Consider the following 24,898-nt stretch of genomic DNA (forward strand, 5'->3'; position numbering starts at 1 on the left):
TAAAAAAGCATTTGGCGGAAAGCCCTTTGACCATGGAGGGAAGGATATGGTGGAAGAACATCACCAACCGCACAGAGCCCGGACCTTGGCCCCATTCAACCCCTATAATGGAGATTGTGAGGCCTGCCTCCAACATCAGGGTCTCACAAATGCTCTTCTGGATGGTCACGGGGCCCTTCTCCGATCTCACACAATCAACAGAGCCGAGAGATGGGTGAACAATCTAGAGATCCTTTATTCAATGAAAATCAGAAGATCCATAAAATAATCCACCACACAGAGGGAAAAGTAGTCCAGTAATGGGATACATGTCCCAGGAGGTTAGTCATAATCCTTCAGCAGTCCTTTCCAGGGAAATGGGGGTTTCTTGCAGTCTCTCTGGGGTGTCAGCTTCTCCCTCAGAGGATCAATCTTACTTCTTCTCTCTTGTCTTATATCAGCTAGAATGAATAATCTCCCCGGTAAACAGAGAGTTTAGGTGGATCCCAGGCCCACCTCCCCCAGACTTGGGGACAAAAGCCCAGCAGGGGGTGATTAACCTGCAAACAGGACAATGTACACACAAGGAATACACAGAATGGACAGAGCACCATGGCTAGAATACGAACCTACACAAAATTATACACAACCCCTTATATTCCACCATCACATGGATGAATGGCCAAAAATGTTCAGAGCCACATCCCCAGTACCAAATTATACCATTGGATGCTCCTTTTGGGAAAACTACTACAGATCCACAGGTTCTTCTCCTCCAGAATTAATTAATTTGGAGCATTTGATTTTAGGTGATAATTAACCAATAAAGCGCTGGCTCTCATCCTATTATTGTCGCAGTTACATATTAATTTCCTCTTGTATAGGACATATAAAAGGCATCGCTTACACCGTCATCTAATAATTTACCAGGTATATGAGCCAACTAAAGACACTAGATAAGATACCGGCTCATCAGCTCCTCAAAGGAAGATTTTCATCCAAGGAATCACCTGAAAAAATACTACGGGCACCAAATCCACCATGGCGCTGCTTTGGTTATTGACTCTACTAGTCTGTGGGGTCAACGCAAACAGGGATGAAGCCTTGAGGATCATGGAGAACAATCCAGTCATTGATGGGTAAGTCTTGCCCCTAGGTTATAGGTGGCCCTGGTGTAGCAGTGCCGAACCTGTGTGCCTGAGATAGTGATTATTTTATTTATTATATCTATACCTAACTGCCGAATGAGTTAACTGGGGACCCGTCAGTGAGCCCGGCCTTTTCTGGACCGTTTTTAGATCTTTTTTCTGTCTTTTTATGACCACAGACAACAAGTGACAAAGAAAAAGAGCCCATAAAAGATAACGGGGAAACATTTTTAATAGAACCCAATTGCAAAAATTATTTCTTAGCCACAAATAGTCTACTTTTACCTAAATGTATGTATCTCTTTAATAGTTAAAAGGAACCCATCCCATTAAAGAGGTTCTCCGCTATGGACAATTCCTAAGTGTTACATTATTTTGGCATAAATTGTCTCCCCCCCAGTCTCTTTTCAATCATTGGGTTGATTGTAAAATACACGACAGGTCCGTAAAAAATATTGTCTCTCCGTGATTTTTTGATAAACTGCCCAGAAAAAAGTCAAGCTGGCAACACTGGACCAATGCAGCCAATCAGTGGCAATTGATTGGCTGCAGCCTTGAGCTAGGAAACTCTTTCCTCCAGCTGACATGGGATATCACCACTGCAGTCAATCAATGGCCGCTGATGACTACCATCAGAGGAGAAAGCAAGGAGAATGTCGGTGGTGAGTATATGTATTTTCCTTTTGGAACCATCATTATTCCATTAGTGAAAGACAATATAGTAATGGACAATCCCTTTAACTCTGAGGGTGCACCGACCACCCATATATTAATAAATCCCCTGTCTTCTCCGTAGGCACAATGATCTGCCCTGGCAGCTACTGAGTGCAGCCAACAACCAGCTGAGTAAGGTGGACCTCTTCACAGTGGCTACCACTCACACCAACATCCCCAAACTACGAGAGGGAAAAGTTGGGGGGCAGGTGAGTGTGTACAGACCCCAACTACATACAGGAAACCATCACTAAAAATAAAAATTAGAATTGTTTTTAATTTTTTATCATTATGTTAATATGTAATATAAAACTTTTATTAAGTAGTGGCAACATCTTATCAAGTGACCGAATCCTTCATTTCTGTGCCAACATCCGGCCTAGACACCTAGTGATGCTGCACAGTCCAGTCTGCTTATTCACAATATGGAAACCGCTTTCTTCCTTAACCACTATTTGATTGTGCTTCTCTGGTCATGGTTGGAAGGTCACCAAGATTGTTCCTTTTAGTTTTTACTTTACATTCTTCCCCCACCACACCCTATTTTCCTCTCTCTCTCTTGCTTTCTTCTACTTTTCTTGCCTTGATACCACTATTTGATTGTGCTTTCTCGTTGTGGTTGGAAGGTCACCCCGATTGTTCCCTTTGTTTCTCCTTTACCCTCCTCCCCCACCACACGCTTTTTTTTTCTTCCTTGCTTTCTTCTACATAGATTGTGCTCTTTGGTTCTCCTTTACCCTCTTCCCCCACCACACCCTATTTTCCTCTCTCTCTCTTGCTTTCTTCTACTTTTCTTGCCTTGATACCGCTATTTGAATGTGCTCTCTGGTCATGGTTGGAAGGTCACATAGATTATTCCCTTTGTTTCTCCTTTACCCTCTTCCCCACCACTCCCTTTTTTTCCCCTCCTTCTTGCTTTCTTCTACTTTTATTGCCTTGATACCACTGTTTGATTGTGCTCTCTGGTCATGGTTGGAAGGTCACTTAGCTTGGTCCCTTTGTTTCTCCTTTACCCTTTTGCCCACCACACCCTTTTTTTCTACTTTTCTTGTCTCGATACCGCTATTTGATTGTGTGCTCTGGTCGTGGTTGGATTGTCACCTAGATTGTGCTCTTTAGTTCTCCTTTACCCTCTTCCCTCACCACACCCTTTTTTTTCCCTCTTTTTTCTACTTTTATTGCCTTGATACCGCTATTTGATTGTGCTCTCTGGTCATGGTTGGAAGGTCACCAAGATTGTTCCCATTGTTTCTCCTTTACCCTTTTCCCCCACCACACCCCTTTTTATTCTCTTCCTTGCTTTCTTCTACTTTTCTTACCTTGATACCGTTATTTGACTGTGCTCTCTGATCGTGGTTGGAAGGTCACCTAGATTGTTCTCCTTTACCCTCTTCCCCCACCACACCCCTTTGTTTTCCCTTCCTTGCTTTCTTCTACTCTTCTTTCCTTGATACTGCTCTCAGAATGTGCTTTCTGTTCATGGTGGAAGGTCACCTGGATTGTTCTCTTTGTTTCCCTTTTACCCTCTTCTCCCACCACACCCTTTTTTCTTCTCTCTCACTTTCTTCTACTCTTCTTGCTTTGATACCGCTATTTGATTGTGCTCTCTGGCCGTGGTTGGAAGGTCATGTCGATTGTTCTCTTTGGTTCTCCTTTACCATCTTTGGCCACCACACCCTTTTTTTTCTCTTCCTTGCTGTCTTCTACTTGTCTTGCCTCGCTACCGTTATTTTTTTTTATGCTTTCTGGTTGTAGTTGGAAGGTCATGTAGATTGTTCCCTTTGTTCTCCTTTACCCTCTTCCCCCACCACACCCTTTTTTCCTCTTTCTTCTACTTTTATTGCCTTGAAACCGCTATTTGATTGTGCTCTCTGGTCGTGGTTGGAAGGTCACCAAGATTGTTCCCTTTGGTTCTTTGGTTCTCCTTTACCCTTTACCCTTTTCCCCCACCATCCCCCTTTTTTTTCTTCCTTGCTGTCTTCTACTTTTCTTGCCTTGAAACCATTATTTGGTTGTGCTTTCTGGTTGTGGTTGGAAGGTCACCTGAATTGTTCCCCTTGTTTCTCCTTTACCCTCTTCCCCCACCACACCCTTTTTTTTTCTCTTCCTTGTTTTCTTTTACTTTTCTTACCTTGATACCGTTATTTGACTGTGCTCTCTGATCATGGTTGGAAGGTCACCTAGATTGTTCTCCTTTGCCCTCTTCCCCCACCACACCCCTTTGTTTTCCCTTCCTTGCTTTCTTCTACTCTTCTTTCCTTGATACTGCTCTCAGAATGTGCTTTCTGTTCATGGTGGAAGGTCACCTGGATTGTTCTCTTTGTTTCCCTTTTACCCTCTTCTCCCACCACACCCTTTTTTCTTCTCTCTCACTTTCTCCTACTCTTCTTGCCTTGATACCGCTATTTGATTGTGCTCTCTGGCCGTGGTTGGAAGGCCATGTAGATTGTTCTCTTTGGTTCTCCTTTACCATCTTTGGCCACCACACCCTTTTTTTTTCTCTTCCTTGCTGTCTTCTACTTTTCTTGCCTCGATACCGTTATTTTTTTTATGCTTTCTGGTTGTAGTTGGAAGGTCATGTAGATTGTTCACTTTGTTCTCCTTTACCCTCTTCCCCCACCACACCCTTTTTTCCTCTTTCTTCTACTTTTATTGCCTTGAAACCGCTATTTGATTGTGCTCTCTGGTCGTGGTTGGAAGGTCACCAAGATTGTTCCCTTTGGTTCTCCTTTACCCTTTACCCTTTTCCCCCACCACCCCCCTTTTTTTTTCATCCTTGCTGTCTTCTACTTTTCTTGCCTTGAAACCATTATTTGGTTGTGCTTTCTGGTTGTGGTTGGAAGGTCACCTGAATTGTTCCCCTTGTTTCTCCTTTACCCTCTTCCCCCACCACACCCTTTTTTTTCTCTTCCATGCTTTCTTCTACTTTTCTTACCTTGATACCGTTATTTGACTGTGCTCTCTGATCATGGTTAGAAGGTCACCTAGATTGTTCTCCTTTACCCTCTTTCCCCACCACACCCCTTTGTTTTCCCTTCCTTGCTTTCTTCTACTCTTCTTTCCTTGATACTGCTCTCAGAATGTGCTTTCTGTTCATGGTGGAAGGTCACCTGGATTGTTCTCTTTGGTTCTCCTATACCCTTTTCCCCCACCACACCCTTTTTATTCTCTTCCTTGCTGTCTTCTACTTTTCTTGCCTTGAAACCGTTATTTGGTTGTGCTCTCTGGTTGTGGTTGGAAGGTCACCTGGATTGTTCCCCTTGTTTCTCCTTTACCCTCTTCCCCACCACACTTCTTTTTCCTCTTTCGACTTTCTTCTACTTTTCTTGCCTTGATTCGTTGGTGAGACTAATTACTACTTTGAGGAACCTCATTCATATTACATCTCTTTCTACGATTTCTTGAAGGCTCTGTATATTTCCATGGTGATACTATTGTATTATGTAGACCTACTTGTATGTTGTATATGATGCTTTCCGAATTTCCTTTATGCCATATTGTCCCCATTCGTCTAAATAAAGTATTACAATAAAGAAGGGAATTTTGTTACTTACCGTAAATTCCTTTTCTTCTAGCTCCTATTGGGAGACCCAGACGATTGGGTGTATAGCACTGCCTCCGGAGGCCACACAAAGCATTACACTAAAAAGTGTAAGGCCCCTCCCCTTCTGGCTATACACCCCCAGTGGGATCACTGGCTGCTCAGTTTTAGTGCTAAAGCAAGAAGGAGGAAAGCCAATAACTGGTTTAAACAAATTCACTCCGAAGTAACATCGGAGAACTGAAAACCGTTCAACATGAACAACATGTGTACCCGAAAAAACCAACAATCCCGAAGGACAACAGGGCGGGTGCTGGGTCTCCCAATAGGAGCTAGAAGAAAAGGAATTTACGGTAAGTAACAAAATTCCCTTCTTCTTCGGCGCTCCATTGGGAGACCCAGACGATTGGGACGTCCAAAAGCAGTCCCTGGGTGGGTAAAGAAATACCTCATGTTAGAGCTGCGAAGACAGCCTTCCCCTACGGGGAGGTAACTGCCGCCTGCAGGACTCTTCTACCTAGGCTGGCGTCCGCCGAAGCATAGGTATGCACCTGATAATGTTTGGTGAAAGTGTGCAGACTCGACCAGGTAGCTGCCTGGCACACCTGTTGAGCCGTAGCCTGGTGTCGTAATGCCCAGGACGCACCCACGGCTCTGGTAGAGTGGGCCTTCAGCCCTGATGGAACCGGAAGCCCAGCAGAACGGTAGGCTTCAAGAATTGGTTCTTTGATCCATCGAGCCAGGGTGGCTTTTGAAGCCTGCGACCCTTTGCGCTTACCAGCGACAAGGACAAAGAGTGCATCCGAGCGGCGCAGGGGCGCCGTGCGGGAAATGTAGATTCTGAGTGCTCTCACCAGATCTAACAAATGTAAATCCTTTTCATACCGAAGAACTGGATGAGGACAAAAGGAAGGCAAGGAGATATCCTGATTAAGATGAAAAGAGGATACCACCTTAGGGAGAAACTCCTGAATGGGGCGCAGCACTACCTTGTCCTGGTGGAACACCAGGAAGGGAGCCTTGGATGACAGCGCTGCTAGCTCAGACACTCTCCGAAGAGACGTGACCGCCACTAGAAAGACCACTTTCTGTGAGAGACGAGAAAGTGAAACATCCCTCAGAGGCTCGAAGGGCGGCTTCTGGAGAGCAACTAGTACCCTGTTCAGATCCCATGGATCTAACGGCCGCCTGTACGGAGGGACGATATGACAAACCCCCTGCAGGAACGTGCGCACCTGAGAAAGTCGTGCTAGACGCTTCTGAAAAAACACGGATAGTGCCGAGACTTGCCCTTTAAGGGAGCCGAGCGACAAGCCCTTTTCCAACCCAGATTGCAGGAAGGAAAGAAAAGTAGGTAACGCGAATGGCCAGGGGGATACTCCTTGTGCAGAGCACCAGGATAAGAAAATCCTCCACGTTCTGTGGTAGATCTTAGCAGAAGTGGACTTCCTAGCCTGTCTCATGGTGGCAACGACTCCTTGGGATAATCCTGAAGACGCTAGGATCCAGGACTCAATGGCCACACAGTCAGGTTCAGGGCCGCAGAATGCCGATGGAAAAACGGTCCTTGGGACAGTAAGTCTGGTCGGTCTGGTAGTGCCCACGGTTGGCTGACCGTGAGATGCCACAGATCCGGGTACCACGACCTCCTCGGCCAGTCTGGGGCGACGAGTATGACGCGGCTGCAATCGGATCTGATCTTGCGTAGCACTCTGGGCAAGAGTGCCAGAGGTGGGAACACATAAGGGAGCCGGAACTGCGACCAATCTTGCACTAAGGCGTCTGCTGCCAGAGCTCTTTGATCGCGAGACCGCGCCATGAACGTCGGGACCTTGTTGTTGTGCCGCGACGCCATTAGGTCGACGTCCGGCACCCCCCAGCGGCGACAGATTTCCTGAAACACGTCCGGGTGAAGGGACCATTCCCCTGCGTCCATACCCTGGCGACTGAGGAAGTCTGCTTCCCAGTATTCTACGCCCGGGATGTGAACCGCTGATATGGTGGATGCTCTGTCCTCCACCCACAGCAGAATCCGCCGGACTTCCTGGAAGGCTTGCCGACTGCGTGTCCCTCCCTGGTGGTTGATGTATGCCACCGCTGTGGAGTTGTCCGACTGAATTCGGATCTGCTTTCCTTCCAGCCACTGCTGGAAGGCTAGTAGGGCTAGATACACTGCCCTGATTTCCAGAACATTGATCTGAAGGGTGGACTCCTGCTGAGTCCACGTCCCTTGAGCCCTGTGGTGGAGAAAAACTGCTCCCCACCCTGACAGACTTGCGTCTGTCGTGACCACTGCCCAGGATGGGGGCAGGAATGATCTTCCCTGTGATAATGAGGTGGGAAGAAGCCACCATTGCAGAGAGTCCTTGGCCGTCTGGGAAAGGGAGACTTTCCTGTCCAGGGAAGTTGACTTCCCGTCCCATTGGCGGAGAATGTCCCATTGAAGTGGGCGCAGATGAAACTGTGCAAACGGGACTGCTTCCATTGCTGCCACCATCTTCCCTAGGAAGTGCATGAGGCGCCTTAAGGAGTGCGACTGACCGTGAAGGAGAGACTGTATCCCTGTCTGTAGTGACCGCTGCTTGTCCAGCGGAAGCTTCACTATCGCTGGCAGAGTATGAAACTCCATGCCAAGATACGTTAGTGATTGAGTCGGTGACAGATTTGACTTTGAAAAGTTGATGATCCACCCGAAAGTCTGGAGAGTCTCCAGCGCAACATTCAGGCTGTGTTGGCATGCCTCTTGAGAGGGTGCTTTGACAAGTAGATCGTCCAAGTAAGGGATCACCGAGTGTCCCTGGGAGTGCAAGACTGCTACCACTGCCGCCATGACCTTGGTGAAAACCCGTGGGGCTGTCGCCAGACCAAATGGCAGAGCTACGAACTGGAGATGTTCGTGACCTATCACAAAACGTAGAAAACGTTGGTGCTCTGTAGCAATCGGCACGTGGAGATAAGCATCTTTGATGTCTATTGATGCAAGGAAATCTCCTTGAGACATTGAGGCAATGACGGAGCGGAGGGATTCCATCCGGAACCGCCTGGCGTTCACATGCTTGTTGAGCAGCTTTAGGTCCAGAACAGGACGGAACGAGCCGTCCTTTTTTGGAACCACGAAGAGATTGGAGTAAAAACCTTGCCCTTGTTCCTGAAGAGGAACAGGGATCACCACTCCTTCTGCTCTTAGTGAGCCCACCGCCTGCAGAAGAGCCTCTGCTCGGTCGGGATGTGGGGAAGTTCTGAAGAACCGAGGCGGAGGACGAGAACTGAACTCTATCCTGTACCCGTGAGACAAAATGTCTGTTACCCACCGGTCCTTGACCTGTGGCAGCCAAATGTCGCAAAAGCGGGAGAGCCTGCCACCGACCGAGGATGCGGAGGGAGGAGGCCGAAAGTCATGAGGCAGCCGCCTTGGAAGCGGTTCCTCCGGTTGCTTTCTTGGGGCGTGAGTGAGCCCGCCAGGAATCTGAGCCCTTTTGCTCTTTCTGAGTCCCTTTGGACGAGGAGAATTGGGCCTTGCCAGAGCCTCGAAAGGACCGAAACCTCGACTGCCACCTCCTTTGTTGAGGTTTGCTTGATCTGGGCTGGGGTAAGGAGGAGTCTTTACCCTTGGACTGTTTAATGATTTCAGCCAATTGCTCACCAAACAGTCTGTCTACAGATAGTGGCAAGCTGGTTAAACATTTTTTGGAAGCAGAATCCGCTTTCCATTCTTTTAACCACAAGGCTCTGCGCAAAACCACCGAGTTGGCAGACGCCATTGAGGTACGGCTCGTAGAGTCCAGGACAGCGTTGATAGCATAGGTCGCAAACGCAGACATTTGCGAAGTTAAGGACTTCACTTGCGGCACTGCTGGACGTATGATAGAGTCCACCTGTGCCAGACCAGCTGAAATAGCTTGGAGTGCCCACACGGCCGCGAAAGCTGGAGCAAATGACGCGCCGATAGCTTCAAAGACAGATTTCAACCAAAGGTCCATCTGTCTGTCATTGGCATCTTTAAGTGAAGCCCCATCCTCCACTGCAACTATGGATCTAGCCGCAAGCCTGGAGATTGGGGGATCCACCTTTGGACACTGGGTCCAGCGTTTGACCACGTCAGGGGGAAAGGGATAACGTGTATCCTTAAGACGTTTGGAGAAACGCTTGTCTGGATAAGCCTGGTGTTTCTGGACTGATTCTCTGAAGTCAGCGTGGTCCAGAAAAGTACTCAGTTTACGCTTGGGATACCTGAAATGGAACTTCTCCTGCTGTGCAGCTGCCTCTTCTGCTGAAGGGGCTGGGGGAGAAATATCCAACAGTCTATTGATGGCCGCTATAAGGTCATTTACCATGGCGTCACCATCAGGAGTATCCAGGTTGAGAGCAGTCTCAGGATTAGACTCCTGATCACCCTCCTCTGTCTCATCACGCAGAGACTCTTCTCGCTGAGACCCTGATCCGCGTGATGACGTGGAGGGTCTCTCCCAGCGAGCTCGCTTAGGCTGCCTGGGACTGTCATCTGAGTCAGAGCCTTCAGCCTGAGATGCCTGGGACCCCCTTGAAGCACGGATTAACTCCAACTGAGGGGGACCGGGGAACATTGACGCAGCAGTGTCCATGGTCTGAGTGACCGGCCTGGCCTGCAAGGTCTCTAGGATTTTTGTCATAGTGACAGACATCTTGTCAGCAAAAACTGCAAACTCTGTCCCCGTCACCGGGACAGGGTTCACCGGTGACTCTGCCTGGGCCACTACCACCATAGACTCCGGCTGACGAAGTGGCACAGGGACCGAACATTGCACACAATGGGGGTCTTTGGAACCTGCCGGTAGATCAGCCCCACAAGCGGCACAAGCAGCGTATACAGCCTGTGTCTTGGCACCCTTGCGTTTTGCGGATGACATGTTGTCGTCTCCTCAGAGCAATATAGGGTATACAGCCAAGAAGCGACCTTACAGTGCAATATATATATATATATGGTATAGAGAAAAAAATACACCAATATAACACTGTGGCACTAGTGGGGCCAGCACAAATGTGCTGCTTACCGCCCGCTTAACGCGGGTGTGTGGTCGCCAGAAATCCCTTGTCTGGGTCTCCCAGAGCCTGTGTCCGTTCTCCAGCCAGACTGCATGTAGGAATGGCTGCCGGCGTCCTGTGGAGAGGGGCGGGCCCTGGGCGTGCTGCCGACAAAGAGCGGGAACTGGCGTCCCACTGTGCCCAGTGAGAGGGCTGGAGTATGTAAAACAGACTCCAGCCCTCGGCGCTGACTACCGTACAGCGTCTCTCCCTTGCCCTGATTGACAGGGTGGGGGCGGGAACGAAGCGGAGCTAGGCCGCAAAAGCCGGGGACTAGATTTATGAGCGCCGCCGTCGTAAAAGCACGGTCGGCGCTAAGTCCCCGGCGCACCACAAGTCTCAGCCGCGCCGCCGCTCCAGGGGCGGCCGGCGCGGCAGTCCCCAACACATAAAGTCCCTCAGAGAAACTGCAGTGACTGTAACCCCAGCGCGCAGCGCTACTGTCCCCGGCGCACTAGCACACCCAGCAAGTCTGGAGTGTGCGCGGCCTGTCCCTACGGGGACACAGAGTACCTGAAAGTCGCAGGGCCTTGTCCCTGAACGGTACCCAGCTCCGTATCCAGCAGGTTCTACGGGTCTGTGGATGGAGCCCGGCCTCAGGGCTTGGGGGCCGGTAAGATCCCACTTCCTCAGAGCCCTCAGGGGGATGGGGAAGGAAAGCAGCATGTGGGCTCCAGCCTCCGTACCCACAATGGGTACCTCAACCTTAACAAACACCGCCAATAGGAATGGGGTGAGAAGGGAGCATGCTGGGGGCCCTAGTATGGGCCCTCTTTTCTTCCATCCGATATAGTCAGCAGCTACTGCTGACTAAACAGTGGAGCTATGCGTGGATGTCTGACCTCCTTCGCACAAAGCTTGAAAACTGAGCAGCCAGTGATCCCACGGGGGGTGTATAGCCAGAAGGGGAGGGGCCTTACACTTTTTAGTGTAATGCTTTGTGTGGCCTCCGGAGGCAGTGCTATACACCCAATCGTCTGGGTCTCCCAATGGAGCGCCGAAGAAATCTTCTCTTTCACTAGTACAATGGGCAAGATTTACTATTCTAAGTATATAATAACATTTTTTTGCAATTTGGTGCCAATTCTAACATCTAGTTTTAACTCTATGTATTACGTATTTTAAATATTATTTGTGCCTTATTGAGTGGGGTGTGGGGTGTACCTGTAAAGGACATTGTGTAAAATACACCAACACGTGCCAGATAAAGCAGAGAGTTGTATTTTTGCAGAACCTCTACATAATATCTAACTTAACAAAGCAAATCTCCCGGCGGAGATTAGTCTGTATCATATGATATGATATATGATATAATTCTTAAAGCAATTTTCCAGCCTTAAAAAAAAAATCACATTCTGATAAAAAAAAAAAAAAAGTATCCATATTCACCCCAGAAATCCGCTCCCAACTGTCTCTGTTGGACAAAAGTGGTGACGACAAAGCCACCAAGGTCAGGTAACTTGTGGAGATGCCGTCGGTACGGTGGAGCTGATTCCTTGCTTTTTTTCTTCTTCTATTCAATGGCTTCCACCTGTAATTTTATATATATACATATACAGTGTGTCCACCAATATCCTGTCCACAGCCATTAACTTGAGAATGGCGGCAGCTATAGGCATAGAAGTGGTGTCTAGGTATAGTAAAGTAGCCATGCGCTATGCAATGAAACCACCTATAGCGCCACCCGGTGGAAAATAATGGAGTTAGCAACGAGAGAGAAAAAAAGCGAATTACAAAGTTGTAGGGCATCATCAATTCAATAGGAATCGACACCTTGCATACAGGAATGCTATGATTAGAACGTGTAAAACTCACAAGGCTGCGGACATGAAGCGATACCTCATGGAGACCTTCCTAAAAGTCATTGGGTATGGAGGCTGTGTGGAGTGGCCTCCGCTCACCTGACCTGACCCCATTGGACTTCTTTCTGTGCGGTCACATCAAACAGCAGGTGTATGCGACCCCTCCACCCACATTGCAGGACCTACGACCACGTATCACAGATGCTTGTGCAAACGTGTCACCTACCATATTGCACAACGTGCAGCAAGATACAGTATGCTGTGCAGAGGCCAGATGTGCATTGCAGATGACGGGGGCCACTTTGAGCATCAAAGTTAAATGAGTGCCATATGCGTGACCAGCATTCAATGTTTTGGGGGGGGTCATGGGTTTCATATCATAGCATTTCTCTATGCAAGGTGTCGATTCGTATTGAATTGATCATGCCCTACAATCTTTTAATTCACTTTTTTTCTCTATCTTCCGTTTTCGAGATAAAAATGCTAACTCCATTGTTTTCCACCAGGTGGCACTATAGGTGGCTTCATTGCGTAGCGCATGGCTGCTTTACTATACCTAGACCTCACCTCTATGCCTATAGCTGCCGCCGTTCTCAAGTTAATGGCGGTGGACAGGATATGGGTGGACACACAGTATATAATATATATAGATATATAATGTGTGTGTGTGTGTGTGTGTATATATATACATATATATACACTGTGAATGTAATATACACATATGTATATATGTATATTACGTTCACAGTGTATGTGTATATATATATATATATATATATACATATATATACACATACATATATACACACACACACACACACACACACACACACACACACACATAAATACACACACATACATACATACACACATTTTATATATATATATATATATATAATATATATATATATATATATATATATATATATATATATATATATATATATATATATATATATGTATATATATATATATATATATATATATATATACAGTGCCTACAAGTAGTATGCAACCCCTTGCAGATTTAGCAGGTTTACACATTCGGAATTAACTTGGCATTGTGACATTTGGACTGTAGATCAGCCTGGAGGTGTGAAATGCACTGCAGCAAAAAAGAATGTTATTTCTTTTTTTAAAATTGTGAAAAGTTTATTCAGAGGGTCATTTATTATTCAACCCCTCAAACCACAAGAATTCTGTTTGGTTCCCCTAAAGTATTAAGAAGTATTTCAGGCACAAAGAACAATGAGCTTCACATGTTTGGATTAATTATCTCTTTTTCCAGCATTTTCTGACTAATTAAGACCCTCCCCAAACTTGTGAACAGCACTCATACTTGGTCAACATGGGAAAGACAAAGGAGCATTCCAAGGCCATCAGAGACAAGATCGTGGAGGGTCACAAGGCTGGCAAGGGGTACAAAACCCTTTCCAAGGAGTTGGGCCTACCTGTCTCCACTGTTGGGAGCATCATCCGGAAGTGGAATGCTTATGGAACTACTGTTAGCCTTCCACGGCCTGGACAGCCTTTGAAAGTTTCCACCCGTGCCGAGGCCAGGCTTGTCCGAAGAGTCAAGGCTAACCCAAGGACAACAAGGAAGGAGCTCCGGGAAGACCTCATGGCAGTGGGGACATTGGTTTCAGTCAATACCATAAGTAACGTACTCCACCGCAATGGTCTCCGTTCCAGACGAGCCTGTAAGGTACCTTTACTTTCAAAGTGTCATGTCAAGGCTCGTCTACAGTTTGCTCATGATCACTTGGAGGACTCTGAGACAGACTGGTTCAAGGTTCTCTGGTCTGATGAGACCAAGATCGAGATCTTTGGTGCCAACCACACACGTGACATTTGGAGACTGGATGGCACTGCATACGACCCCAAGAATACCATCCCTATAGTCAAGCATGGTGGTGGCAGCATCATGCTGTGGGGCTGTTTCTCAGCCAAGGGGCCTGGCCATCTGGTCCGCATCCATGGGAAGATGGATAGCACGGCCTACCTGGAGATTTTGGCCAAGAACCTCCGCTCCTCCATCAAGGATCTTAAGATGGGTTGTCATTTCATCTTCCAACAAGACAACGACCCAAAGCACACAGCCAAGAAAACCAAGGCCTGGTTCAAGAGGGAAAAAATCAAGGTGTTGCAGTGGCTTAGTCAGTCTCCTGACCTTAACCCAATTGAAAACTTGTGGAAGGAGCTCAAGATTAAAGTTCACATGAGACACCCAAAGAACCTAGATAACTTGGAGAAGATCTGCATGGAGGAGTGGGCCAAGATAACTCCAGAGACCTGTGCCGGCCTGATCAGGTCTTATAAAAGACGATTATTAGCTGTAATTGCAAACAAGGGTTATTCCACAAAATATTAAACCTAGGGGTTGAATAATAATTGACCCACACTTTTATGTTGAAAATGTATTAAAATTTAACTGAGCAACATAACTTGTTGGTTTGTAAGATTTATGCATCTGTTAATAAATCCTGCTCTTGTTTGAAGTTTGCAGGCTCTAACTTATTTGCATCTTATCAAACCTGCTAAATCTGCAGGGGGTTGAAGACTACTTGTAGGCACTGTATATATATATATATATATATATATATATATATATATATATATATATATATATATATATATATTTGTGTGTATGTATATATATATATATATATATATATATAAAATACACATACATATATATATATTATAGTGTGTGTGTATATATATATATATATATATATATATATATACATATACACAGTATATAATACTGTCCTTTATAATCCTATATAGTCCTATATATAATCCATCCTTTAATGGAGAGGTTCATAAGCATACAAAGAAGACCTTGATTAGTAATCCTCACCTTCAGGCAGTGACTACATATTTTTATTATTCTTTTATCATGAATATTTGCTTTCATGCATTCTCACCCATGACATTATTTTTGCGTAGTTCTGGGCCGCCTACGTTCCCTGTGATACTCAAGGCAAAGATGCTGTGAAAAGGACCTTGGAGCAGATAGACGTCATCCATCGGATGTGTGAGAAGTATCCAGTTGACTTCTTGTGTGTGGGCAGTTCAGATGGTGAGGAGCGATGGCTGGTGGTGGACGTCAAGGGATGTCACAGGGGTATAAGTAAAACCAGGGAGCTTGGATATGTTTTCTGATACAGTTTGATTCAGAACTGGTAGATCTTTACAGGTGAGGAACGACGGAAAAGTGCTGGCTGCTGCCAATCAATGGTCCATAATTACCTGTAGAAGTCACAGGACATTGTATTTATGAGACCGGTGGGGAACACAGAACTGAAAGCAGAAGCTTAGTAGAACTTTTTTTTATATATATATGTTGTACCCAGTAGTGGACGATCCCTTTAAGGGCTGTAGCTATGGGTAGTGCAGAGATTGCAGCTTCCCCAATACCCCTTTGCCACACAACATTATAAATGGCACATGGTAGATAGGGAACTGGTAACCGATTTTGCATTTAGGCACAGGGGCCCTGTTATATGCTCAAGCTTCCATATGTCGTTGTATTCCTCATCTAGGTATTGCTGAGGCTATCCGGACTAAGAAGGTGGCCAGCCTGATCGGGGTGGAGGGAGGACACTCCATTGACAGCAGCCTGGGAGTACTGCGGACCTTTTACAATCTGGGGGTGCGATATATGACCTTAACACACAGCTGTAACGTCCCATGGTAGGATCCGTAACTACAGTTCTAATGATATGATGCGGTTTTACTTTGATATTGTTTTATTGCATGCAAGGCCAACAAGGGGGCATCAGATAGCCAACGCCATGATTCCGGCACCAAAATCAACTTTTATATACTGTATTGTATTATGGGTGGTGATTGTAATGATGGGATTATACCTCTGATCTACCAATATCATGATCGTCTCCCTGCATGTAGAGACCAGTGACCGTCTTAGGACTGGAGCCTCTCATAGGGCTCTCTTCATTTACATGGGTTTCATTTCTCTTGGCACTGAAGTGGTTAAGTGCCAGTTTTTCTATTGCAGCTTTTCCAAAGCAGTTCCTTGCTGAGTGATCAGCTGCACTTAGTAAGTAGTCACGCTCTTCAGCTTTAGATAGTGGTGTATCCCAGCAATCCCTGCTGAAGATACAAACTCATTTGTGTCCTGGCCACCTTTGAGGAAGGTTCTGCAAGTCAAGCTCCTGTGCTCAGGCTATATCCTTTTGTTTGTTAATTTTCTCCATTTGTCTTTACTTCTGTAGTGTGTTGTTAGTGAAGTGGTGAGGTCTAGTGAACTCCACCTGCCCCTTACTAGTCAGGGTTACTATACGGCCTCCGAGGGTTCCAGGTACCTTCTCGGCGACAGTTGTGGAATCTGTATAGGGACTTGTGAGGAGAGGAGGGTCAGCTGCAGGTGAGTTTAGGAGGTGCCCACCTACCCCTCTCACAAGTTCCAGGGCCTCCCATTGTTTTTGTGTCCCCGGTCCCCCCCTTTTGTATATTTTTATTTTTTTTTGTTGTGCATCAGATACACGGAGGTCTGAACGCACCTCGCCCTGCTTGCTACACCCGGCGAGTGTGACAACCAAGTCTTCTGTAGGGATTAGGCTTAGTTCACATTTCCGTTGATTTGTATCAGTCACATGCGTCGCTTGACGCATGTGACTGATGCGCTGTTCAACGCTGTACAACGGATGACAAAGAACAGAATTCTTTGTCGGATTCCGTTGTGTGCGGGGGGCGGAGTTCGGGGGCAGAGCCGAGCGGGGGGCGGGGCCAGGCGCTGAGGATGTCAGTGGAAGTGCTGCGGTCTGCATGGCTGGGGACAGGTGAGTGTATCTGTGAGTGAGTGAGTGTGTGTATGTGCATGTATGTATGTATGTATGTATGTATGTGTGTGCACATGCAAAGTGCGGGAGGGGGCGGAGCCGAGCGGGGGGCGGGGCCAGGCGCTGAGGATGTCAGTAGAAGTGCTGCGGTCTGCATGGCTGGGGACAGGTGAGTGTATGTGTGAGTGAGTGTGTGTATGTGCATGTATGTATGTGTGTGTGTGCACATGCAAAGTGCGGGAGGGGGCGGAGCCGAGCAGGGGGCGGGGCCAGACGAGGGTGTCAGTGCTTGTCTGCATGGCTGGGGACAGGTGTGTGTGTGTGTGTGTACATACATGTGCGGAGTGCGGGAAGGGGCGGGGCCGAGCGGGGAAGTGTCGGCCTCCCTGCACACGTAACCAGCCTAAATATCGGGTAACAGCAAAGCACCCGATGTTTACCTTAGTTACCCGATATTTACCTTGGTTACGGGCCTACACCGCTTAGCGCTGGCTCCTTGCACCGTAACCAGGGTAAATATCGGGTAACCAACCAAAGCTGGTGACGTGTGCAGGGAGCCAGAGAGCATGCGCAGCGAAATCCGACGGATCTCGCTGCTCAAAAAACGTTACATGCTGCGTTCCTCCCGCCCGGCGGTCAGTCGTTCCACGACTGATCAGTCGGGCGGAGGGTGCAACGCAGCATCATCAGTCACAATCCGCTGCTCATACAAGTCTATGGGAGCAGCGGAATCCGCTAAACGGATTCCGCTGTTTACAAGAGCAGCGGATTGTGACTGATAGATTTTAGCGGAAATGTGAACTTAGCCTTAGAGGCAATGGCAAAAATGTAAGAGGTACAAATGTCGCAGAGGTACCAAAGGCCAAGGGAAGAAATAGCAATGGCACCAGTTAGGGGGCATCAAATCCGAAGAACGACAAGCTCTTGTTCTTCATGGAATCTTTTAAAGTAATTTATAGCTTTTTTTTACAGATTATCCATTTTGGTTTCTTAACAGGGTGGATAACTGGCTGGTGGATACAAATACAGATCCCGCTAAAAGCAATGGCTTGTCTGACTTTGGAAAGGTGAGTGTGCAAACGAGCTCTCCACCAGCAGAAAGGAAAGGGTCACTCTGGTACCACCTATAGACAGCTAACCTTAAAGTCAATGTCTGACCAATTAACATTGATTGCCTATCCTTTGTATAGGTCATTAATGTCTCATCGGCTGGGTTCCGACACCTGGCACCCCTGCCGAACAGCTGTTCATGGTGCCGAACGGAAATGCTCAGTTCCAGAGCTGTCCCATTTTCCGGGTATTGCACCTGTGCCCCCCCATTCATATCAATAGGAGTCGACTGTGCAATATCCGGACACTATTAGAAGACGGAGCAGCTCTTAAACTGAGCGTTTCCTGCTGCCATCGCCGCACCTAGAACAGCTGATCGGTGGGAATACCAGGTGTCGGACCCCGGCCAATCAGACATTGACGACCTATCCTAAGGAGAGGCCATCAATGTAAATGTAGTGTGTCTCAAAGCATGACTAGTGACACCCATCCAAGGAGATCCAAATATTGGGGTGGGTGCGGAATAACAGTGCAGATTTTTTTTCAAAACTAATATATGTTATTTCTACTGTGTTTTAATACTTTTATTATAACATTCCAGACATTGGAATTTTCCAGATCTGACCTTTCATTATACATATAAAAACTAAATGTGTTGGCCAGAATGTCTGGCCTAATTATGCTTTGCCATTCCGTCCTTTTCTGACCATCTAACCTTTGATGGTCGTTACCCAAGAAGTGATGATGTCACGTTTCCTACAGACATTCCAGGCCTTTCCAAAACACATAACACTTTTGCAGATTTTTTTTTTTATGTGACATTTGGTAACAATGTGTAACTGTGTGTTCTGGAATAAATAATAAGCTTCATGCTTGGGTTAGAATGCGCTACATTGGAGCCCCAGGCTTGCCACGCTTCATCCTTGTTTGCCCACCATGACTTTTTTCCCTGACCTCAGAGTGAGAACCACCCAGAAATATCTGTAAATCATTAAATATTGGGTAGATATAAACTTTTCCGGGCAGACTGGTAACTTTTAGGATGTCGGAGAGGGTAGCTTACCTAATATGTAGTCATAATACAAATAAGATCATTCTAGTATTAAACAAAAAAAGACAATTGAACTCTGAAATGCTACAGCTTGCAAGCAATGAATGCAAGAATATAGATCTAGGAAAAAAAATAGATATTTAGCATACAAAAATGGCCATTCCTATATCTGCCCAGTAGCCGCGTCAAGGCATATCTCGTATACTTAAAACCTACACTAAACTGAGGCCTCTCTCTGGGTTACAAACCTCCATGTATATGGGCGAGTAGGAACCTGCTATAGAGAATAAAATCACCTGTAGCTCGTGGGGGAAGGGTGAACGGTCAGAAGGCATGACCCCATAATCTAGACAAAAAGACTGATGGCACTCCCAAAATGTAGTCCTACCAGGTGCAAAACTAAACATAACATATACCGTATTTTTTGTTTTAAAAGATACATCAGATAAGATGCACCTCAAATTTGAAGGAGGAAAATAGTAAAAAAATATTTTTTACTGTTAAAATGAGGGTCCGTCTTATAATCCTAGTGCCTCTTATATTAGCTCACAAAGGGGAGCACTGGTAGTGGAGCAGCTCAAGAAGGTCACAGGAGGCAGTATCGGCGATGCTGCGGGCTCAGAGGATGGGGTGTCGCTGCTCAGTAGGGTCGGTGATGCTGCGGGCTCAGAGGAGGAGGTCTCGTGGCTCAGGAGGGTCAGAGATACTGAGGGCTTGGAAGGGGGTGTCGCAACTCAAGAGGGTCAGTGATACTGCAGGCCTGTGAGGTGTGACGGCGGTGGGCGCCATTGATCTGCCGGCGGGCTTAGAGGAGGGGGTGTCACGGTTCAAGAGGGTCAGTGTGTGGCAGCAGAGGGTCGGCAATACTGCGGGCTCATGTGGTGTCATGGTGGCGAGCGCCATTGATCTGCCGGCAGTTGACGTGCTGGACTTCAAGAAAATGGCCGCGGAGGCGGAGCGTTTACAGATTGGCCTCTGTGGCCATTTCCTTGAAGTCAATCACATCATTCGCCGGTGATTCAAAGCTGCCCGCAGTCCGCTGGCAGATCAATGGTGCCCGCCATGACACCCCTTGAGCCCGCAATATTGCCGGCACTCCGCTGCTGCACACTGACCCTCCTGAGCTGCTCCACTGCAGTAACACCCCCTAAGAGCCCTCCGTATCGCCGACCCACTGCTATCCCGGTAAGCCATATGCGGTTTGTAAGACACATTCCAATTTTTTCCCCCTAGCTTTGGGGGGGGAAAAAGTGCTTTTTACAAATTGGAACATGCCACTGCCGCCTCTGTAAGCCATATGTGGTTTATAAACGCACCCCCATTTTTACCCCAGTTTTGGGAGGGAAAATGTGTGTCTTACAAACCAGAAAATACGGTAATAACAAAAAAAGACAGTTGCATCTGAAATGCTAAATCATGCAAACAATGAATACAAGAATATAGATATGCATTAAATCTAGGAAAAATTTAGATAATTAGCATACAAAAATGGCCATTTCAATATCTGCCCAGTAGCCACGTCAAGGCATATTTGGAAACTAGGAACCGACACTAAACTGAAGCCGCTCTCTGAGTGATGATACAAATAAAATCATTCCAGTATTATGTCTTTTATGGATATTTGGATGGGACCTGACTTTGCCTTCTACAGATTTGGTTCTCAGCTGATGGCTTTGTATGGGTTGATAAACTACAACTCTCAGGATGCATTGTAAGGACAAATTGTAATGTCACAATAGCTTGAGCTAGAGGTTAGAGACCTACAAGGGTTATTACCAAGCATGAAATATGCCCCTATCCTTTGGGATATGCCCCTATCCTTTGGGATATGCCCCTATCCTTTGGGATATGCCCCTATCCTTTGGGATATGCCCCTATCCTTTGGGATTATGTAGAGTTCGGCTATCTCATGGAGGTCGAGCATGTGCTCCTCCACTACATTGAAGGTGGGGGCTCTGCATACTTCAGTCCTCGGGTAGCAAAGCCCCTTTCTCGAAATCTTAAGACATTGTACATGCTTTGTCTGGAAGTTCACACCTGGAGTTACTATCTTAATACAGACCGTCATCATGGAGATGAATCGCCTGGGAATGATCGTGGATTTAGCTCATGTTTCGGAAAAGACGATGAAAGATGCGCTCGAAGTCTCTCAAGCCCCGGTCATATTCAGTCACTCATCCGCCTACCACTTATGTAATCATGCCAGGAACGTGAAAGACGACGTTCTCAGAATTGTGGTAAGTGAGAAAAGTCCTGTATGAATAGAATAAGACTGAAGGTCAAAAACTCCAAGGCCCTCCGCTTCCTAGAGTCTTCCCTTCATTGTGTGACTATTGCTTATCTTGACTCAGGCAGTAAAATAGACTTATATTTGTGTCATTAAACCTCCATCTACTAGATATAATGAGGTAGTAAAAGTTGTTTATTGCTCTGGAGTATAAAAACAAGTTTGCTTGGTTACCCGATATTTACCTTGGTTAAGAGCGTCCGCAGAAGCCGGCTCCCTGCTCACTGCATATTCAGTTGTTGCACTCTCGCTGTCACACACAGCGATCTGTGCTTCACAGCGGGAGAGCAACGACCAAAAAAATGGTCCAGGACATTCAGCAACAACCGGCGACCTCACAGCAGGGGCCAGGTCGTTGCTGGATGTCACACACAGCGACATCGCTATCAAGGTCTCTGCTATGTCACAGAAAATGGTGACTTAGCAGCGACGTCGCTGTTGTTGTGTGTGACATGACCATTAGATACAATGTTTGTTTTAGCTTCAGGAGATTATCATTGCTGGACTAGGTCAGTTAAGGGTTAGCTAGTGAGGCATGCTCCCTGCTGTGATGAGCAACTCACTGTCTATAGACTTTGTATATAGGGAGCCTGGTGTGGGCGGGGACAGCTTTCTTGGCTCTGCTACATGGCTAAATTTAAAAACTGTGATTGTTTCAGAATGGCTGCACCCAGTAACCTACGTGATGCTGTTATAGGAATTTTAGTCTCATATTAATAGCTGAATATTAGAAGTAATTTTAATTCTCCGTACTCATTATTCTATATCTACTGATATATGAAGAGGAGGAGAGGAAGCTAAACCCGCAGACTTTGTTTATCTATGCTTCTCCTGTCTGGATAATATTGCAGGAGATGAAATATTTATACAAGGACAAACACTGTACTTTCTAAAGTAGATTATTGTTACAAGTTCCTTATCTGGTGGGCTGGGAATTAAGAGACATGTTCAAGGTTAAAATCATACGTGATTGTGATCTGAACTGGACAAGTCCAGGAATCCCCAGTTTACAATTGTCCCAGTCCGGCAGGGGCTATGCCCCTCTTATCTCGTTCTCTACATACTGATGAATGTTGATGGAATTTAAAGATGATTGCAAACTCCATAAACCTCCCTGACCTCCTCTATTCCTAAATACAGAAAGAAAAGAAGGGTCTGGTGATGGTGAACTTCTTTAATGACTATGTCACATGCAATACTGCTGCCAATCTGTCCAATGTGGCAGGTAAGTGTGATACGTTTACATCTGAGAGTATGGATGCTATATTCTATAGAAATATACTAGCAACCTGGGTGCAAATTTAAAGGGGTTCTCTGTATCCGTCATCTCTGACCTGTCATGGAGACAATAGATGAAGTATTGCTTACATTTATGTTTTTCTTTCCATAGATCATTTCGATTACATTAAACAAATTGCTGGATATGAAGCTGTTGGATTTGGGGGCGATTATGACGGTGTCCCCAGGTAAGCTGGTGAAAAGCTACTCACCTGGCCAAAACTTTTTATGGCATAAATAATACAATTCTAACTTCCTACAGTCACCACTAGAGGGAGCACACTGCCTACAATATCTAGAGCGAAATCAATTAGGCACTAAGCGCCCCCTAGTGGCTGTACATAATATTAAATCATGACATTTTATTTTTTCTTGTTTGTTTTTTTGCAGATTTGAAGGGAGTGTGGGACATTGTAGGTCATGATTATATACTTATACAAAAAAAGAAATTGCCTCTGATCTAATCAATTAAAATGACATGTGAGGGCAGGCATTAGGACAATGACAGACAGCAGAGCCTGGAAATTACTAATTTATCCTGATTACCTTTAATGAGGATCAGATCATCAGTTTCACTCAGGGATGACGGAAACTGCACATTTATCTATTTTTTTTTAGTTTGTCCAGCATTGGGCAAATAAGGACAAAAATTTGGGGGGAAAAAAATCTTTTTTCCACTGTGTCAGATTCATCTCAGTATGTTAACCATATGGTCGCTGGGAGATTTCCGCAGTCATCATAGTCATAAGACCACATTAACCAGTGACTCCACTGCTGGGTGACAACCCATAGAGTCACTATTACAAAAAATACAACCCAACTTTCCTAGGGTTTGGAAAAATAAATCTGCAATGATCTGGAGACTTTTCTACCTATTAGGCACTCTAGTATAGCCAGGTGTGGACATATCATTGGTGCAACCTGCGCAGCTGCACAGGGGGCAAAAAGGTTAGGCGGCCATTTCAACCCCCAAAACCAGATAAAATTCTGCATTTTGATGAGCTCTTAGGCTTTTCTACCTATTTAGAACTTTAGTATAGCCAGGTGTGGACATATCATTGGTGCAACCAAAAGAATCCCAAAAGATTAGGTAGCCATTTCTACCCCCAAAACAGGTGAAATTGTGCATTATGGTATGTTTTTGGACTGTAAGGGGGCCCATATATTGTTCTTGAACAGGAGCCAGTGTCCGCCAGTGAGTATAGCGATATGACGAGCCTGCCCTACCAGAAAATAGCGTTCACATGGCTCACCATCCAAAGAAACACCTAACTATAATGTCTGCTTGTTCTTTAATGAGACGTCCATTCACCATCTTAGGGTACCGGATGGTCTTAAAGATGTATCCAAGTACCCGGACCTGGTAGCGGAGCTGCTACGGAGAGGATGGACGCAGGCAGAGCTGGAGGCAGCCCTGACTAAGAACCTCATTCGGGTCTTTCAAGGCGTGGAGCAGGTGAGGACCTGCCCGGCATAATGGCAGCCATTGGGCCCAAATTTGGCCCGAAAATAACGTCTTCTCTCTTTTCTTAGACAAGTATCAACATGAATGCAACACAGCCCAAGGATGAGCCCATAGCCTACCAGGAGATTAAGGACGACTGCCGTACCAGCTATGGCTATGATACTTCCACCGGTACAACCGCCCATCCACATGTTGGCGGAGGGCTGCTTCTTCTCCTATGTCTTTTTATACTTTGTACCTTTGAAGCCTTATAACCACCCTCAAAAACCCTTTACATTTAGTGGGGCGCATGTATCAATATGCAAATAGCGTCTTAATTTGGTGCGTCCCCCGCATGGCCGAGCCAGCAGTCCGCTCCCTGGATCATGCACTCTGCTACCTGTGCCGCTCTGGGTGCAGGGATGTGACTTCATCAGTTTCCGCCACACATTATTTAATGACAATTATGGAGTCACATCCCCCCCATGATATAAAATACATATTTTTTTGTATATAAAGTCTTTGTCTGCAATTTCTACAACACCAGAGGGAAAAAGAATCCAGAATAATACATGGCTGATATAAGGGTTTAGGAATGGGGAGTTCCTGGCTTGGTTGGGCACAGTCCTCTTTCTCTACTGCTCCTGAATAGTGATGAGCGAGCACTACCATGCTCATCACTAGTTACGAGTACCAAGCACCCGAGCATGGTAGTGCCCACTCATCACTAGTTAA

General features: G+C 46.2%; 1 protein-coding gene across 1 annotated transcript; it reads left to right on the top strand.

Moving 5' to 3' along the window:
• The first annotated feature begins 881 nt into the window (after positions 1 to 881).
• DPEP1 (dipeptidase 1) lies at positions 882 to 24,697 on the top strand. Its single transcript, XM_075327021.1, has 10 exons — positions 882 to 1,118; positions 1,924 to 2,050; positions 15,198 to 15,330; positions 15,794 to 15,944; positions 18,051 to 18,120; positions 21,215 to 21,391; positions 22,582 to 22,666; positions 22,832 to 22,907; positions 24,040 to 24,175; positions 24,253 to 24,697. The coding sequence occupies exons 1-10, from the start codon at positions 1,021 to 1,023 to the stop codon at positions 24,436 to 24,438; spliced, it is 1,239 nt and encodes a 412-aa protein (XP_075183136.1). The 5' UTR covers positions 882 to 1,020; the 3' UTR covers positions 24,439 to 24,697.
• Positions 24,698 to 24,898: the final 201 nt, after the last annotated feature.

The sequence above is a fragment of the Anomaloglossus baeobatrachus genome, chromosome 10, assembly GCF_048569485.1.
Source record: "Anomaloglossus baeobatrachus isolate aAnoBae1 chromosome 10, aAnoBae1.hap1, whole genome shotgun sequence".
NCBI lineage: Eukaryota > Metazoa > Chordata > Amphibia > Anura > Aromobatidae > Anomaloglossus > Anomaloglossus baeobatrachus.